We start from the raw sequence: 19,651 nt of genomic DNA, 5'->3' as shown, positions 1-19,651 counted from the left end.
TTGCAAGTAGCCAAAACCAGGGTGGGTCTTTTTTGGAAAATAAATTCTGCAAATTTTATTTTGACCACGGTATCCTGTTAAATTGCCTGAAGAGTTTGGGAATAGGGGGCACTGTTTTACAGTGGTTCCGTTCCTATCTCTTAGGCAGGTACCAACGAGTGGCATTGGGGGATGAGGTTTCAGACCCTTGGCCTCTTAATTGTGGTGTGCCACAGGGTTCTATCCTCTCCCCCATGCTATTTAACATCTATGTGAAGCCGCTGGGTGCCATCATCAGGAGTTTTGGGCTGCAGTGTCACCAGTATGCGGATGACACTCAGCTCTATCTCTCATTTAAATCCTCACCAGAGTTGGCTGTTCCAAGTGCCTGGAGTCAGTAAGTGGATGGATGGGTGAGAACAGACTAAAGCTGAACCCTGACAAGACCGAAGTACTGCTCGTGGGTGACAAAAGAAGGTTGGGAGATATCGACTTGGTGCTTAATGGGGTGAGATTACCCCTGAAGGACCAGGTCCGCAGCCTAGGGGTCATCCTTGACTCCCAGCTGTCCATGGAGGCTCAGATTTCGGCAGTGAGCCGGGCAGCTTGGTATCAATTACATCTGATACGAAGGCTGCGACCCTACCTTCCTGCACATCAGCTCCCATGAGTGATACATGCCCTGGTCTCCTCTGTCTTAGACTACTGTAACGCGCTCTATGTGGGGTTACCCTTGAAAACAGTCCAGAAATTGCAGCTGGTACAGAATGCGGCAGCACGTTTGATCACACATTGTCGCCGCCGGGAGCATATACCCCGGTGTTAAGAGATCTGCACTGGTTACCAGTTGTTTACCGGGCCCAATTCAAGGTGTTGGTTTTGACCTTTAAAACCCTATATGGTTTCGGCCCAGTTTATCTGAAGGAACGCCTCCAGCATCACCAATTATGCCGCCTAACAAGATCAGCCACACAGGACCTTCTCTCGGTCTCACCAGTCAGAACAGCTAGGCTGGTGCGGACCAGAGAGAGGGCATTCTCGGTTGTGGCCCCCACTCTCTGGAATTCTCTCCCTTTCGATCTCCGTCATACCTCCTCCCTGATGGGTTTTCGCCGGGTCTTAAAAACCTGGCTATTCAGGCAGGCCTACAGAATCCTTGGGGTGGTTGAGTTTTTATAATGTATTAATTGATGTTTAGATTATTTTTGTACTGCTGATTATATATTGTATTTTATCTTGGTTGCTGTAAGTCGCCTAGAGTGTCTGTTAATTTGGACAGATAGGCGACTAACAAATGAAATTTATTATTATTATTATATATTTTGGGCTCCTGCTGGGAGGAAAGGCAGGATATAAATCAAATAATGAATGAATGAATGAATGAATAGGATTTTTTAAAAAATCTGAAAAATAATTTACTCATTCCATGTTCACTAAATCTCACTAGAATTTTTTTTAGAAAAGAACTTAAATTACGGAAATAGCTCTCAATCCAAAGGATGAAAAGGGTGTGTGTGTGGAAAGATGAAGAGTTGTATCCGATGTTAGTCCTGCTCAGAGCAGACCCATTGAAATTGAAGGACATGGCTAACTTAGATCCATTAATTTCAATGGGTTTACTCTGAGTAGGCTTTAGCCAGTGACAACCTGAAAATGTGTCCTGGGAACGTACCTGCTAGGTAGTGCTAACTCCTGTTAAGGTCTTCCCATAGAATTCAAAAGCTGTATATCAAGGGAAGAGGACCTTTCTTGCCCAAAGGCTGCATTCCTTTCCGGGGGCCACATGCCCGTGGTGTGTGGGGCCAGAGGCAAAAATGAATGGAGCAACCAACACAATTTTCTGCTTTTGTACAGTAGGCTAGTTTCTATGCACATTCCCCCAGGGCCTCCCTAACATCCATCCAGGCAAGCAAACGGCGTTATCATCAGAGTTCAAGTCACTTTCCCAGTCAGGCAGAAATACTCAAGGAGAGGCCCAGTCAAGGGTGTGATCTGAGAAAGGTTCTGAATAAGGATGCGGGGAGAAAATTGATTCAGTTTCTATCTAAAGCTGAATGTATCAAATTCACACTTTCGGAAGCAACCGAAACACAGCCATCCTTTGAAATTTGCGCTTATTTGAATTTTGCGATGCGGTTCGCGAACCTAGCAGGGCTTATAAGAATGCATCTATTAGGGGGAAGTGTGCATAAAAATGGGTATCTGAGTGAAAACAGCATCCAAGAAAGTATTCCGTCGGGAGAAATTGCTTGCAAGAACATGTACAGCAGACAAAAATAATGTGTTTACTGGGAGACATTCGTATTAAAATGCAGAACAATTTTCATGAGGATTTTTTTTCTGAAAGAAAAATTGCAAATTGCATCAGAAAAGTAGAGAACTGAATGTAAAGTTGGGGGGGATGAGAAATGGTGTCGTGAGCCATGCTAGCAAGGGGGAGACCGAAGCACAGGAGGAGGCAAGGAAGACTTGGACTGGGACATTCCCGTTGGGGAAGGACCCAGATGGGGGAAGGACATCAATGCAGCCTTCGCTTTGGATGCTGACAGGTCACCACCTGCCATCCCAGACCCCCCTGTAGAACCTTTCTATTACTTCAATAAAAGCAAAAACTACAGGTGTCTTGAGTTCCTTGAGTTCGGGCAGGACAAACGGAGCAAATCGAAACAGACAAATCCATCCCTACTCCTGAGGACCAGACAGAGAGGGTTAGAAGACCACATTTGGGCGCTGGACCTCAACTTACCCATCCCTGCCCCTTATTATAGACCATGTGACCTCTGTTTTCTGGTTACAGGGAGAGAGAAGAGGCTGAGGTGATAGACCCCAAAGCCCGAGCGAAGGCTAACTGGTTGAGGGCATTCAACAAAGTCTGCATTCAGCTCCAAGAGGTGAGTATCCCTGATCATTCCCCCCGTATTCAAATACAGTGGGTTTAAATTCCTCCCTTTGAGCAGGAAGCCTCACGATGGAGACTGGTAGCTCCGATATCAGTGGGGCAGTGAATCCACTCTGTGTTTTAGTCCAATTTTTCAAGGAACTGTCCAGGATTTCAGCACCTTGGACATGTCCTTGAAAGTTTGGACTATAACCTGGAGCTGATTCACTGCCCCACTGACATTGGAACCACAGGTATCTACTGAGGACCTGCCCCCTTTCCTAGCCCTTCCCTCCTTTCCTGGTTATGTCAATCTCCCTCTCACTAGCGCTGCTTCTGGAATTTTTGAGATGGATGGCAGAGGTGCATTAGGGATTTATCTCATCATTATTATTCAATTTTCTGAATTTTGCGCAAAATAAAGTTCAGTTCCACAGCTTTCATTTCCTTTAGTTCACGGGCATGGAGAACCCTTTTCAACCCACGGGCCACTTTCTCTTCTGGGCAACCTTCCAGAGGCCGCATGGCAGTGATGGGCGGGGCCAGAGGTAGAAGTGGGCAGAGCAACAAATGTACATTTTGCATGTGTGCCGCAAACTTTAACAGGTGGGCAGAGCCAACCACTTGACATCGCTACGATGCCAGGTGACAGTTTGAAAAGGGGCTCACTTTTGAAGTCCGTTTGCAAATGCTTTGCACTGAAAGGGAAAGCAACACAAAGGAACTCAAGGAAGTTAATTAATTCCAAAGTGAATCTTAGACCCTCTGCTCATTCAGTTTCTGAATTCCTGCATGGGATATATTTATGTCGTTCTTGTTCTTGTTGTTACTACTACCTGCTCTTCACCCTGAGGTCCGAAGATGGTTACAGCAATTTAAAACACACCCTTTAAAAACAATTTAAAAACAAGCTACAATTGCAAAAATAGGGTGGATCCTAAAAAGATACATCTCGGGTGTCAAAGAGGCGCGTCATCAACGTTCACCGAAAACTATATAGCGAAGGTGCCGGATGCATCTCTGTGGGGAGGGAGTTCCACCAATTAAGGGTTGCCCCAGAGAATGCCCTCTCCTGGGCCACCGCCACCCCCCCTGAGCTTCTGAGGGTGGGGAATCTACCAAGAGGACCCCTCTGCATATACCTATAGATCTACCTCTACACAGCTGTCTCCATTCCAGCAGTCGCTGTGGGTTCCATTGGAGTCTATTTGAGTTTGCATCATTTCCTCTTGTTGGCCCTCTGACCCTTTAATTGAGTTTTGGCCATACACTGTATATATCATTTCTGTTTTGTTTTGTTTTTTGCTTATAGACTCCATCTCCCATCTTCTATTTTTCATTTTATTTTGGCCCTAAAGCCACCTCACCGGGACTCCTTCACCCCAGACTTCACTTTTCAGTTGCTCAGAATCACCACCATCTTAGTGTGCCTGCATTGCTCTCTGTCTCTAGCTGGTAAGCATTCCCGAATCACTGCAAGAGGGTTGCACAGCGCACCTGAAATGAGGGATGCTCCCAAAATTCCCCTTGTCTGAATTTCTCCACAGACCAGAGCCCTGTGTTTCTGTTTTGATGATAGCCCTTTATTCAGAACCATGAGGACTAGAATCTTACGTTATGGAAAAGGAGATAGCTTATTATTAGAGCACGTGCTTGGCATGCAGGAGGCCCAATGGCCAACCCAGGAAGAGCTAGGAAAGACTCTATCCTAAAACCTCAGTATAAGGCAGCTTCCTATTCGATCAGTCCTTTATTCAGAACCATGAGGACTAGAATCTTACTTTATCTTTTAGGGAAAGACAGTAGCTTAATGGGAGAGCAGCTCAAGCCCTGTAGAGTTGTTAGATTCCATTCCCAAAAACAAAAAAAGCACATAAAGTCACGGTCTAATCAGACATGGTATGATTCTGAAAACTATATGTGAAAATGAATGGTGGAAAATATAGTCTATGGTTGATAGCCAACAGAATACCCAATAACGCCCAATTTCTAATGCACATGCACTTTACTATACAGAGTGTGATGTGAATTGTTAGCTCTGTAGACAATATATACATACACTCCCAATGACACCACGGCAATAGAATGCAGAGGTGTACTAATACAGAAAGATAAAATGTGAAGATAAAATCCACAACAAATCCCAAATAATATGCCAAATACATTTCGACTTGAACCAAGTTTTCTTCAGTGGCATCTATTTGGAGAGCTCCTTTTTGTGTGTGGATTCAGTTTATACAATGCCTTAAAATATAAAAAATATGTTAAGAATATATGAAAATACTTTTTATTAGCCTAAAAGAATGTACCAATTCATATTATAATACGTTAAAAATTTAAAAAATCAGGCTTACCATGTGAACTATGTAGCTGCTGCAGATATCATTAATGAAAATAACTTTACAATTCTTCCATAAAGCAGCATAATATAAGTCTCTGTAAATGTAACCACTCAGGATTATATTCAAGCAAGGATTTAAAATAAAATTTGTATCCATGAAAAATTTGCTCGCCCAAATGTACTAACTTCTTACTCTTATAGTCACTCTTATACAGTATGCATATGCTTCCTGTCCTAGGTCCACGCTCAAAGTCTCCAATTCCCTCCAGCTGTTAAACTCCCGTTCCCATAGTCCCTAACCATTGGACATGCTGGTTGCTGAGAGTTGGAGTCATTCAACTTCTGGAGGGCACCACATTGGCTACCCTTGAGTTACGGCTTGGAGGGCACAGTGATTAAGTCAGGCCACCCTATGCCCCCCTTCAACAGTGGGAAACAAGTATAATGAAATAAATAAATAAATAAATATTTTAAACAGAACAAAACTAATACCAAGTGGACACCCATGGCATTCATCCAGCTGGGAAAGTCTGCTGGAACAAAACTGTCTTCATTTCTTTCCGGATGTTGCAGATAGGGGGCGCCTGTTGTAACCTTCTCGACAGGAATGCTGTCCCACGGAACGGGGCAGCCACCCTTAAAGCCCTGCTCCAAGTGACTGTGGAGCAGGCTTCTCACAACTTTCAAACTTGAAGGCATGATAGACATAAGGTGCGACAACCCGCAGAGAAAGGAAAGATTCCACCTTTTCTAAACTCTGTGTTGGGGGCTGGTGGGAAGTCTCTTAGATAGAACACCGTATCAAGAAACATAGCTGATGTTTGAATCTTCTCTTTTTACAGGCTCGAGGCGAAGGATCCGGAGAATCGAAATCCCTGTGGTTTAAAGGCGGGTGAGTTGCCACCTCGGAGTGTGGACTTAGATTGGAAATGCCTTTAGATGGATCATAAATGGTGATGGGATTGTTTGCTCCCAGTTAAGGCCGATCAATGCCTTTTTGTACAAAAAGCATGTATAGAGTGCCTAGATCCACTCCCCTGAAGTATGTACTTGATAACAATACCTTTTTAAAAAAATTGTTATTGTTAATTACACACAATCACAAAGATATATGAACACACAACATGTGATACATTGCCATATTCAAAAACAAAACATTATTATTGTTATTATTTCCATTTATAGACCGCTTGCTATCTAAAAGATCTCAACTATGGAATTAGTATTAGTATTATAAGTATTAATATGAATCACTTCCCAAAGAGATTTCACAATACAATAAAACTTACTTTTAAAATTACCTAAATAAAAACAGCTAATATATAACAATTTCAAATCCAATACATATACTGACTGGGATAAAAATGCATAGATTTTGTTGTTGTTGTTAATGTGCCTTCAAGTCGATTACGACTTATGGCGACCCTATGAATCGGTGACCTCCAACAGCATCTGTCATGAACCACCCTGTTCAGACTGGGATAAAAATGCATAGATAGGTAGGTGCAGGCAGGCAGGCAGACAGAGACGTAGGTAGGTAGGTAGGTAGGTAGGAAGGAAAATACACACAGAGAGAGATACATAAATATGTATGTGTATATAGATACATAAATTCCTTTATACACACACAATATGCACATAAATCTATATTCAATCTGTAAATAAATATTTAAACATTCTTATTCATGTTAGGGTCTGATAGAGGTAAGACCACACCAAAAAATTATCTCCATCAACATTCTCGTCTTCTGTATGAATTTGATGGTGAGTATTTTGATTGAGAGTCTCCTCAGAAAGTTGCCTGGGTGTGGAAAGATTTGGCAACATATGATGAAACTCCGTAAGCTGGAATACAGTAGCAATCATTAATTGACAGGATCTCACATGCAAAAGTCACTGTTTGACAGGTGCCATTCAGTGGCACTCAGTATTGATCACTAGATGTGCAATAGCATCTAGCTTTCGGTCAAATATTGATCGATATCTTATGACAGAATTCAGAAACATTTATATTAACTTTACTCATTTGTGCAGTCAGTTAAAACAAACAACTTTCCCACTTCAACTTCAAACAGTGATTTCAACATTCCAATGGCAATGTGAAATTTCAACACTGACACCCGGTTTTCAAAGCTTCACTGGATGTTGTGCAAAATCCCACTTCATTACTAGATTTTAATTCCCAGGTATCCTTCATGCTTTGCATTTAAAGAGACAGGAATTGGAATTATATGAGGTTTTTCTAGAAAGCAGAAAGTGAAAGGAGACAGAGCTCCGCAGGCAGCATTCTGGACAGCCTCACTTCTTGCAAAGCCCATGGACCTAGACAAACATAGGATTGTATCCAATGTTAGTCAGAGTAGCCCTATTGACATTAAAGTTGATGGCTTGATTCCAGTGGTTCTACTCTGAGTAGGATTCCGTTGGATGCAACACAATAATTTAAGAGCAGTGAGGCTGACCTGCAGCTAGTCCAAATATACCGGAGACCACACTTGGAAATGAGATGCTAGGCTAGATGGGCCATGACTCTGATCCAGCAGGTCTTTTTCATTTTATGAAGGACCCTCTTTATATTACATCTATGTTCACCTCCAGTTGCTTTAAAAATGAGAAGTTGCTGGTCATTCCATACCCGCTCTCCCGATTGCTGTTTTTGCGTTAAACAGGTTGGGCAGAGCTGGTCTTTGACCAGACTCAGCATTAGGAGAAATGTCATGGAAAGCAACATATCTCTCTCATACGCACATGCACACCACTTTCAACTCCCTTGAGAATTGCCCTCCGCAATTCTTGCTTCATGGTTTGAGGCAAGGGGGGAGTCCCTTGACCTGGAAGATGTGGGGCATGCAAATCAAGGATTCTCTCTCTCCATCCCTTGCCTTTTCCGTGCAGTGGAAGTGCTGGGGGGAGAGGGTACAGAGGAGGGCATCACATGCCCAAACTTGCCACCTTCTATCTTCTTCTCCATATCATTCTTCATATCCAGGACATTTCTGGGTGGTGGCCTAAGGCCTTCCATGCTGGACACTGGATTTTCTTCCCTCCCTTCCTTTTTCTTTCGTCTCTCTCTTTTTTAAAAAAAACAACAACTTAAATTTGTTTTACTTTGCTTGTAAGGTGGCTCATGTCCATTGCAAAGCATGGCGATGGTGGTGTGAAGACATCAGCCATCCACCAACTTTGTTTCTCAGAGACATCTATACAAATTTGCAAATCTGTCATTTAAAAAAAAACAACTGATTTTAATATTATATTTTTATTTTGTTGTAATCTGCCCTTACATTGAAGGGTAGGTAAGGAAATCCTATGATGATGATATCCCACCTTTCCTCCAAGAAGCTTGAAGTGGTGTGCAAATACGGTTCTCCCTCTCTCAATTTTATCCTCACGCAACAACCCTGTATGGTAGGTTAGGCTGAGATGGTGACTGGCCTGCAGTCACCTAGCTGCCGAGTGAGGATTTAAACCCTGGTCTCTCCCAGGAAACCAGTCCGACACTCTAATCACTGCACAACACTGGCTCTATTATTATTGTTTACTAATATTAATAACTAATAACATTAATAACAAATAAGAATATGGGACAGGCAAGTTTGATGCAAATGGGCACCCCGAATCCGGTCTGCAACTTGCTGCTCCCCTTCTCTCCCCCTCCGGCACCACAATCCCTCATTTTCCTCCTTGACCTGTGCTTATCTGACTGTCTTTGTCTTTTTTTCCAGACCGGGCGGCGGGCTGATCATAATTGATAGCATGCCTGATATTCGCAAAAGAAAACCCATCCCTTTAGTTAGTGATTTGGTGAGGTTTCTCTTAACGTTTTCTTTTCCTCCTCTTTCTCTCTCTCTCCGTCTTTCTCTCTCTCTCTGGCAGCTGCTAGCTTTATCTGCTCTGGAACCGACGGAATTCCACTGTGTGTCCATCTGGAGCTTGGATAATGGAGGCAGATAGATAGATAGATAGATAGATAGATAGATAGATAGATAGATAGATAGATAGATAGATAGATAGATAGATAGATAGATAGATAGATAGATAGATAGATAGATAGATAGATAGATAGATAGATAGATAGATAGATAGATATTAAAATCACATGGCTTCCCTCTTTTAACTGATTCCAGGCACAAGCTGAACCGATAACTCCTTCAACAACTCAGAGCTGAAGGGGATTAATTAACTTAGCCTTTTTGTTTCATGTGATTGGGGTTAACCCCAATCTGTTAGCGGTTTTGGTAGATATATATTGCAATGGAGTGCACAAACAACTAGTCTGCTGAGACTGGTAGTTGAAAGAATAAAGGAACTTCAAGTTTATTACTACAAGGAGGTAAAGTCATGGGGCCTCCACTCAGGGGAGCCATTCCTAACTAACAAAGAACAAAGAGGGAGGAAGGGGAGGTGCAAAGCCTGCAAAGACAACAAACACTTCAGAGGGGGAATCAGCAGAAGGAAGAATAGATTGCTGTTCTGTTGGTCACGCGCACACCCACCCACTGGTTCAGGTCTTTTGTAACATACATTGGTGCCTTGCTCCCAACAGCATCAGGGGCAAGGAACACCTGAGTTCAAACCCTCCCTCAACCACAGACTTGCTAAATGTACTGTTAGGCGAGCAGGTATTCTTTCAAGTCAGACTCAATTCATGCATCTCAGAATCAGTGCATTGCGGGTGCAATGTCACCCTCTTGGCATCATCTGCCTCTTCCTCAGGGTTCCCTTCCTTTTCTATCTATCCCCCATCATGGGGGCTATCACCTACTCGGAGTAGACTGATTGACATTAATGGACTGAAGTAAGTCGTGCCTTTTCATATCAAGGGAGTTGTGAGTCTGATGTTAGTTGTGATCATAGTAGACCCATTGAAAAATGAACATGACTAACTTGAGTCTATTAATCTCGATAGGTCTACTCTGAGCAGAAGTTAATTGGAGGCAACCCGATGGGTCTGTTCTGAATGGGAGTAATCCTGGGTACATCCTATGATTGGTCTCAGGGATGGGCATCATCTGTGGCCCTCTAGATGGTGTTGCTGCCCCAGCCAGCACAGCCAAAGATGAGGAATGATGAGGGTTGTCATCTGACAACACCTAGAGGGCACCAGGTTCCCCCAGGCCTGCTCTAGTGCATGTGAGAGATGAATGCCTCTGTCTGGAAGATGAATTCCCTCCTGAGAACAGGGAATGCCTTTTCTCAGATCAGAGATGGGGAACCTGTGGCCTTCCAGAATTCTTTGCTGGATTCCCATCAGCTCCACCCAGCATGGCCACTACCAGTCAGGCAGGGATAATGGGAGCTGTGACCCAGCATGTTCATCTGGAGGCACACAGGGTTGTCCCACCCATGCTCTAGGACACACATTCCCCAACCTGGTGCCCTCCAGAGTCCAACAGCATCTCAAGGACCACCCCTGGTCTTGAAGCTAAGACGATACTGGAGGCCCTCAAGAGGCAGCTGGACAGCCATCTGTTTGGAATGCTTTGATTTGGATTCCTGCATTGCGCAGGGGGTTGGACTTGATGGCCTTATAGGCCCCTTCCTACTCTACTATTCTATAATTCTATGATATCGAGCCCTCAAGTGCTCATATGCCTATGAAGACCACCCATGCACGAGAGGAAGATAAGTCCTGTTTTACTGATAATTTTAATGTTTTCTAAACCACTTAGAAGTCTTTACCTTCAAATGGTGTATAAAACGTGTTAAATAAAAAATGTCATTAGAAAAAGGCACCCTAAGGGGGTGATCTCCCCCCAAAATACGTCCCCTCTCCATTGTTATATTAACAATAGGGCACTCAGGTTAGGGGATTATCAGCCAGCCTTGATCTGAGCCTATTATTATTATTATTATTATTGAATTTATATACTGCCCTTTCTCCCAAAGGAGCCCAGGGGGCAAGCATACCTGCAAAAACAATTGAACAAGAAAAAGAAAGTGTTCCATAGCAGAATAGCCAAGCCTAGCACCAGAGGGCGACCAGGGTGGAGCTCTGAGGCACACATCCCCATACAGGCAGTGCAGGCTTCAAAACGCTTGCCTGCAGGCCACACCTACCTCTTCCATCAGTGTGCACGCATACCTGCCGTCCCCCAAGACAGGCAGGCACCGCCATCTTGGTTGATGGCAAGCATGCGCGCTCGCACGCTGGTGCGAGACGTAGGTGACGCTTGCGGGTGGGCTGATTATCCCCACTCCACCTGTATTGGGAAGGGGTTTCTGTACGGCACCGCAGCCTGGGCCAGGCTGGTGCCCAAGGGCCCAGTCATGTCTGGTGCTGGCTCTAGTGGTAACAGTTTAAAAATGAAATAAATAAATAAATAAAATAAAATAAACAGTAATAAAAATAATTGTACTAAAGTAGTGGTAAAATAGTCGTAATGAATACATTTTTTCAATTAAATCCTATAGCAACCATAGTGACAGCTTGTTATGAACCTAATAATTTTTATAGGTGAACAATTTTGGGGAGCGTTTGCTTGCCCCACAAACACCAGTATCATTTCCCCCCCCCCAAATATTTCTGCTCGATGCAAACCCTGAGAACAGTGTTGGGGGAAGGAAGACCTCCCAGGCCTCCATTATCACGTCTCCCGTGTGGCACACCTTGTTGAGTTTGCCTCTGCTGCGCTTTGCTAATACAGCTCATCTTTCTTCTTTTTCCTTCTCTGTGATGCTGGTTTGGCTGCGTTGTCCCCTAGGGGAGCGGCGGTCAAGTTTCTGCGCTGCATTAACAGCATGCCCGACATTAAGCCAGGACGCAAATCGCTTCCACTACTCATCAGCGATCTGGTGAGAACGAGGTTCAAGAGTGAACAAACTTAGGAGTCCCCTGTCCCTAAGCACTGTTAATCTGATCCCACAAGACCTTGGGAGCTCCACCGGTTGGCCCAAGCAGGTTCAGGAACATACGTGGTCCCTTGTAGGCAGCTGAGAAAGCTGCAAGGAACTTTCTGAGCAACACAAAAAGTTCAACGTATGTGTGGGGGGGAAGGGGAACATTATGAAAGAACTGGGTCTGTTTAGCCTTGAGAAGAGAAGGTTGAGGGGAGATAGGATCGCACTCTTCAAGTCCTTGAAAGATTGCCACACAGAGGGCCAGGATCGCTTCTCGATCATCCCAGAGTGCAGGACTCCAAAAGACTCCTTTACAGGAAGGCAGGTTTCAGCTGAACATCAAGAAAAACTTCCTAACTGTTAGAGCTATAGGACAATGAAACCAATGACCTAGGGAGGTGGTGGGCTCTCCAACCCTGGAGGCCTTCAAGAGGCAGCTGGACAACCACCTCTTGGGGATGTTTTAATTTGGATTCCTGCATTGAGCAGGGGGTTGGACTGGATTGCCATATAGGACCTTTCCAACTCTACGATTCTGTGGGGATGCCTCTCGCCCTACTTTACCCCTCACCCCCGGAGCTCTTACATCTCTAGAAGTTGTATCCAACATTAGTCATGCTCATAGTAGACCCCCTGAGGGGAATGGACTAATTTAACATCAAGGAGGTCTACTCTCTGTAGAACTTGACTGGATTCAACCCATGCATTGTAAAACTTTTACCCAATTTTGTGGGGCGAAAACCTGCTGTCAGCATGGTTTTCATTGTGCAATTTACACATAAGTAGGCCTACAAGGTAGTCTTTCTAGGACATTATCACAAATGGCCCACCTGTACAACGTCCCCAGATTTCAGCCAGTTACCACTTCCCATTTTCCTGGGGCATAAAAATGTCCCAGAAATGCATTGGGGTGTATTGAGATAGTAGACACACCCCATCAATTTTCTCATAGAAAAATGGTCAGAGGCAAGACAATTAAGAGCAACATTCTGCCTCTTCTATGTAGATGTTTTCTGGCTCTGTGTGTTTGGGTACTGTCAAGCACACTAACCCCACAGACACAAACGATATCTGAGGTTAAGGTATCAGCCCACCATACAACTGGAAATCTCGTTGAAGTACAAAATAGACCACCAAGCACTGTTAATCTGATTTTTTTTCTCTTCGACATGGGGTGAAGCCAGAAATGCATGCTTTAAAAGAAAAACTGGATGGGTTTGGTGCACACTGAAAGGTGAATCTACCTAATTTGCAGTTCCTAAAACAATGCACAGCTCAAAAAGCAGCCATCCTTTGGAATTTTCCCTTCTCTGAATGTGAATATTGCTTGACGGAAGGCTGTGCTTGGTTCTCATATTGTTTCAGAAAGTGCAAATTTGATAGATTTTGGCTTGAAATGTGAACTGGATCAAATTTCTCCCCTATTCCTAAATATGAGAGGTACAACTGCCCAAATAAGATGACTACAAGCACTAAACAGTCTAGCCTTCACTGATCAGCAGCTGCTGGTGGCGTTTATGAGTTGTCGCCAACTAAGCTCTACTCTGAGTAGACCTATTGCATTGTAGTTGATGTAGCCCTAAGTTAAAATCGCATGGTTGTCGACCTGTTCTGTTGCAGAAACATTTGTCACCATTGGGGCGTTGTTGCGCCACAGAATGCGTAAGCAGGGTGCTGATTTTTGTGGCATGATAGCTTGCGCAATCTGTGGCACGCCGAGTTCCCGCTGGCGACACTGTTGCGTTCCTCTGGTGTGCAGCATTAAAACTCACCCATCTGCTAGCACGAGAGCCCTTGCGCTAGTGGGCACAGAACGGCTGGAGTCGGCCCACTGGAATGCATGGACCTGAGTGAGTCATAGACATTCATTTCAGTGGATCTACTCTGAATAGGACTACTGTTGGATACAATCTTTCATGTGTAGGAGACTGTTCAAAGGTGTGTTGGACACACCTGCTCCATCACCATCTGCCATGCTACTGCCAGGCATTTCCCTAGTGCAGTAAAATAAAAGCAAGCAAGCCACTGAGCATAAACAGAGAGCATTTCCTTCACCATTCGGGCCTAGTTGCCACTGTAAACCTGCGTCTGGGTAATACCCGCTTTTAACTGCAGCTGTATGGACATCCCAGTGTCTTTAGCCTTTCCTTGATATTAGTGAGGAAGGGAAGGCCATCAACACATGTTCAGAGGCAATCTCTTCCCTGTTGTTAGGACCAAGTCCTGTCCGCTGCAAACATCAAATCTGGAGTCTAAGGCCTGGTTTGGTGAATTATAGAAGGGGTAGCCAACATGTTGCTCTCAAGATGTTGCTGCACTTCAACTCCCATTGGCCCCAGCAGCCAGCATGTCCAATGGTCAGGGTAATGGAAGCTGTAGTCCAGCAGCATCTGAAAGGCCGCCATTTCTACATCCCTGATCTATGAAGTAGCATTCTCTACTGCATGCAAAATAAAATAAAATAAAATGGAAGAATGCCTCTATTTAGAAGAGGCATTCCTTGCTGGAAAAGGGGGGTGCCTTTTCTTACATCAGAGATGGCAGCACCTGTGGTCCTCCTGCTGGACTACAGCTCTCATCAGTCCCAGCCAGCATAGCCAGTGGTCAGCAATGGTGGGAGTTGAGAGTGTAGCAACACCTGAAGGGCCACAGGTTTCCCATCTCTAATGTGGCATTCCCTCTTACAGCCTTTTCTGTTCTTTGGATCCCCACATGTTGCTGGACTACAATTCCCATAATTCCTGACCATTGGACATGCTGTCTGGGGCTGATAGGAGTTGTAGTCCCACAACATCTGAGGACCCAAAGGTAGGGAACGGCTGTTCTATTGCATGCATGACATGGAAGAAGGCTTCTATTTAGAAGAGACATTCCTTGTGGGAAAAGAGGAATACCTCTTCTTAAACCAGGGATGGGGAAACCTGTGGCCCTCCAGATGTTGCTGGATTGCCATGCCCCTTAGTCCCAGCCAGCATGGCCAATGGTCAGGAATAGTGGAAGTCATCTGGAGGGCACTGTGTTGACTATACTTGAACTATAGTATTGTCCCCCTCCTTTCTCTGGGCAAGAGACAGAGAGAACATCCCTCCAAGACCCCAGGGAAAGGGCATCACTCAGCCATTTGCCCAACCGGTGAGTTTGTAAGAGGCTTTGGGATTGGTAGTCTGTTCACATAAGGTGCTGTTGCTTTGACAGATGCTGTACATAATCCTTGTCTGATAAGGAGCATCAGTCTGTCTTTTTGCGTCTGAATTTTCCACTTTTGTCCCCTTCCGCACACACCCTAATACTCCCAAACCCGTTCTGCTTCCCAAGAGATCACCCTCCGTCATTGTGTAAGTAAGGTGCCCCTTTCAACACATGGCTGCAGTACTGTCTACCTTGCTCCTTTTCCCTTGCCTGCTCCTTTTCTTGACAACTCCTTTTTGGCTAGCTTTGCAAGGATGTAGCTCAGTGGCAGAGCACTAGCTTTGCATGCAGCAGGTCCCAGGTTCAATCCCTGGCATCTCCAGTTCAAGAGATGAGATAGGGAAGGGAGAGTTGCTGTTGCGCTCAGGTCCTCCTTGCGTGCTTCCTGGAAAAGGCATCTGGTTGGCCACTGTGGGGATGGGATGCTGGAGTAGATGGGCCCCCTTTGGCCTGATCCAGCAGGGAAATCCTTAAGTCCTCATGTTCTTCCTCTGCTCTGAGACCCCAGGAACCTGCAGCCAGTCAGAGTTGACCAGCAGTGATGGCCAATGTTGCACCCTCCAGAAGTTCTTGGACCCCAGCCCGCATGTCCAATGATCTGGGATGATGGGAGCTATAGTCCACCAACATCTGGAGGGCACTGGGTTGGGGAAGACTGGTTGCATCCAATGTTACTCCTACTCAGAGCAGACCCATTGAAATTGATAGGATGAACTTGGCTGCATTAACTTCAATGAGTCTACACTGAGTAGAGCATTGTGGGCTACAACTCACTGTGTTAAGCCATGAAATGTGCATATCTGCATTACTTTTACAAGGTATTCATTCACCAGACAGGCCCTCTTCCACACAGTTGCTCAAGGTCCAGAGGTCTTTCCCCCTCTTATCATTTGCAGCTAAGGAACTTTGGGAATTGTAGTATTGTGTGTGCTTAGCTCTCTGTGTCAGAGAGATCCTGAGCCCTCCAAGGAAATTGCAGTTCCCAAGGCTCCTTTACTTGAAAGCTCTGCACAGAATGGCCAACTATGGTCAAGGAGCCCTGGGAACCTGGAATTCTTGTGAGAGTGCTGTTTTCCATATTGAATCCTGAGTCCCATAGAACAATAGTTCCCAGGGCTCCTTGATCGACGCTTGATCAAGGAACCATGGGATGTATCCATTCTTAGGCCAATTCAGGGCAGACCCATTGAAACTGATGGACATGGCTAACTAGAGTCCATTAATTTCAGTGGTCTACTCTAGGTACAACTTCATTGGATGCAACCTCAGAGTAAATATTGGGAGATCTTGAACTACAATACAGAGATATTGAGCTATGACTTCCAAGGCCCCTTGATTGGAAGCTATGATGAGGGCAACCACCGAACCCTGGCAACTGTAGTTTTGTGTGGCTACCAAGAGTTCCTCATTGGAGAGATCCCAAAGCACCTTGATTGGAAGCAATGAGGAGGATGACAGAATGTGGTTAAAGAACCTTGAGATCTTGTAGTTTTAGGAAGGGGACATTCCCAGGGCTCCTTGATCAGCCCTTGATCAAAGGACTGTGGTTAACTGTATGTTTGTGCAGGTAATATGAATTCTGCATTGGAGAGATCTTGTGCTATGGTTCCCAAGGCACCTCCATTTGGAGGCTATGCTCAGGGCGAGCAACGAACCCAGGGAATGGTCATTTTGTGTGGCTACCAAAAATTCCCCATTGGAGAGATCCCAAGCTCTCCAAAGCCCTTTGATCGTAAGTGATGATTGAAGTGGCCCAATGTGATCTTGTGACCTTCTCAACCTAGAAAGAGTGCTAGAGAGAGCCCTAACGGCCGTGGGGCAGCAGCATCCGCTCCAGGTTTTAGTCCAAACCTTCACAGGGCTGTCCAAGGTGCTTCAGAAACATGAAGCTGTGAAACTGGCTCCAACTCGAACTCCGTTTAACGGGGAATTCTTGCAGGATAAAGCTTTGCTGTGGCCGAAAATTCCAGTGTTTTTGTGGTCTCCTGCAGAGCTTCTGTGCTTACATCTCTTGCTTTCTCGCTCCCTGCTTGCAACATCTAGCTTGGACTATCCTTCCTCTTATCTGTCTACCTTCCCCCCCCCGAGCTTTTGCCTTTTCCTATTGGTGCTGCTGTTTCTTTTGTGTCTTTCCCTCCCCCTGCACCCTGACTGCATAGGTTGGGAGTGTGGGAAACGTTGATGCCTCTGTCTGACGTGTGGGGTGGAAAGGGGCAGAAAGTCAGGCTTTGAAGGGGACATGGTTCACATGCATGTCTTGCAAACCAGGGCCTGAACAATCCAGCGTGTAGCGACACGTGAAGACCTTGAGGGCACTTAAATTGCCCCTGCGGTTGGGGAACAAAAAAGATTGAGAGGGACAGGACATATGGGGCTGGGGGGAAGTGTCTGCTCACAAGCCAGACCCAAAAGATGGTGTTAGATTGAACTGGGTTTCAAGTTTCTAGTTTGTCAAGTAGTAAGGAATTGGCCGAATCCCATATATGTGATTGCCTGCCAGCGTGATTTAGAACAAGGATGGGGAACCCGAGGGCCAGGGACCCAATGCGGCCCTCCAGGCCTCTCTCTCCGGCCCTTGGCACTCTCCCTTGCCAGGATTGAGGATAGAGGGTGTGTGTTTAGGGAGCAATGTTAGGATTCTTCAGAACCTTTGTTGGGGCTTGCACCCTTTTTGTCATCCCGGGGGAAGTCTTGGAAGCGAGGTTGTTTTTCTCTAGCTGCCCGAGTCATGTTAACAACATCTTGTTTCTTTCCCTGTCACTCAATCTTTGGACAACACACCTCTGCAGGCTATGGTGAGTGTTTGTCTCTGTTTGTTTATTTTCTCCCTCTGGGGCTCACAAATCTTTGTCCCAACAAAGACTAGTAGAGGGCAAGCTCTCCCACCTTTGACTGAAAATTGGCTTGGTGTTGATGAATTCGTGGGGCCCCCAATATGGTTCATGATAATATTAATCCTTATAAGATCTTGGGAACTGTTTGAATAGATGTTGCAAACCTTCTATTCTGCTCTTTTTCTTAACCCATAAAGTGCTTATTAACCAAATGTGTAAAAAAAGAAATATCCTGAAATTTGAAACATTCATTGTGTTATATAATTGAACATACATTTATATTTGATTAGAGTTCCTTTTTTCTTTCTCTCTTTGTAAAACCAGGGCTAGCCATGACAGTTCTGGTGATCTGTTCTTGCTTTGTATTTCATTTTGTTTAACTAAAATTTTAATTAAAAATAAATAAATAAATGCAAATACAAATAAAGCCCCAAGGATTCCTTCCCAGTTTGTAAAGTTAGTGCATACACAATAGCGAACATGAATGCATGGCCCCATGGGTAACTGGAATCTAGTTTCAGCCATGGTGAAGGACCACCTGGAAATTAAAACACACGCACAGCAAAACAGACAGGCAAGCAGGCCCAAAGAGAGATACAAAAAAGCAATGGAGAGTTTTAGATCTGGATGAGAACCATAGCTACGTATAGCATTTGCAGGAAATGTAACTGACAATTGTATTTAGATCAGGAGTTCCCAAATTGTGGTCTATGGATCACCAGAGGTGGTCATTCAGGTGGTCTGTGACATGTCTTGGTATTTGTGAATGAAGACAGGAGATGGCACTGAATATTTATATTGACTTTTAATTGTATTTTAATTGCTTAAATACCTCTTATATTGTATTTGATTGTATTGCAGTCTGAATTCTATGGAATGCAAAGTGCAATATTATAAAATATACTATGTCACTGGTTTGGATGGTATCTTATTTCCCTTTGGATTTTAAGGAGAGTCTGGGGATGAATTTTGAGCCCATCTAAGGCTTTGGAGTGGGGAACCTGTGGTTTTCCAGATGATGCTAGATTTACAACTCCCATTATAATCCCTGATCACTGGCCATGCTAGGTGCTTGAAGCTGGAGTCCAACATCTTCTGGAGGGTCAAAGGCTCCCCTTCCTTAAACTGAGAAGTAATTGTATTCCCTGCTACATGCAAAACATGGAAGAATGTCTCTGTTTAGAAGATCGCATTCTCCTCCCAGAGTGGAGGATGCCTCTTCATAGATCAGAGATGAGGAATCTAGTGCCCTCCAGATGTTGCTGAACCCATGCTCCCATCATCATCATCTCTGACCATTGGCTATGTCGGCTGCTGGGACTGATGGGAGTTGGAGTTCAACATCTGGCGGTCCACAGATTCCACCCCCCCATTACTGTCCCATGTCTAGGCGAAGACCAAGTGAAAGAATCTACCATCACTTTTGGGTTTTTCACAATGGAATGTTGATATGCTTATTCGTTTATGTTCCCACAGTCCTTGGTCCAGTCCAGGAAAGCTGGTATCACGTCAGCACTCGCATCAAGCACTTTAAACAACGAAGAGCTAGTAAGTGCTCCAGTCCCTCCCTCCCCCGCCCTTTTTAATATT

The 19,651-nt window shown here is 44.7% G+C and overlaps 1 protein-coding gene across 1 annotated transcript in view; it reads left to right on the top strand.

Moving 5' to 3' along the window:
* The window catches only part of LOC133372771 (protein unc-13 homolog A-like), a 115,090-nt gene that overhangs the window by 27,737 nt on the left and 67,702 nt on the right, over positions 1-19,651 (top strand). The window contains exons 9-12 of the mRNA XM_061601834.1: positions 2,777-2,870; positions 5,437-5,480; positions 8,924-9,002; positions 19,538-19,609. Coding sequence (XP_061457818.1) covers positions 2,777-2,870; positions 5,437-5,480; positions 8,924-9,002; positions 19,538-19,609 — 289 coding nt within the window. The remainder of the gene's footprint in view (positions 1-2,776; positions 2,871-5,436; positions 5,481-8,923; positions 9,003-19,537; positions 19,610-19,651) is intronic.

The sequence above is a fragment of the Rhineura floridana genome, chromosome 18, assembly GCF_030035675.1.
Source record: "Rhineura floridana isolate rRhiFlo1 chromosome 18, rRhiFlo1.hap2, whole genome shotgun sequence".
In the NCBI taxonomy this organism is placed as follows: domain Eukaryota; kingdom Metazoa; phylum Chordata; class Lepidosauria; order Squamata; family Rhineuridae; genus Rhineura; species Rhineura floridana.
Note: the sequence above shows the minus strand (reverse complement) of the source record. Positions and strands in the feature narration are given on the sequence as shown.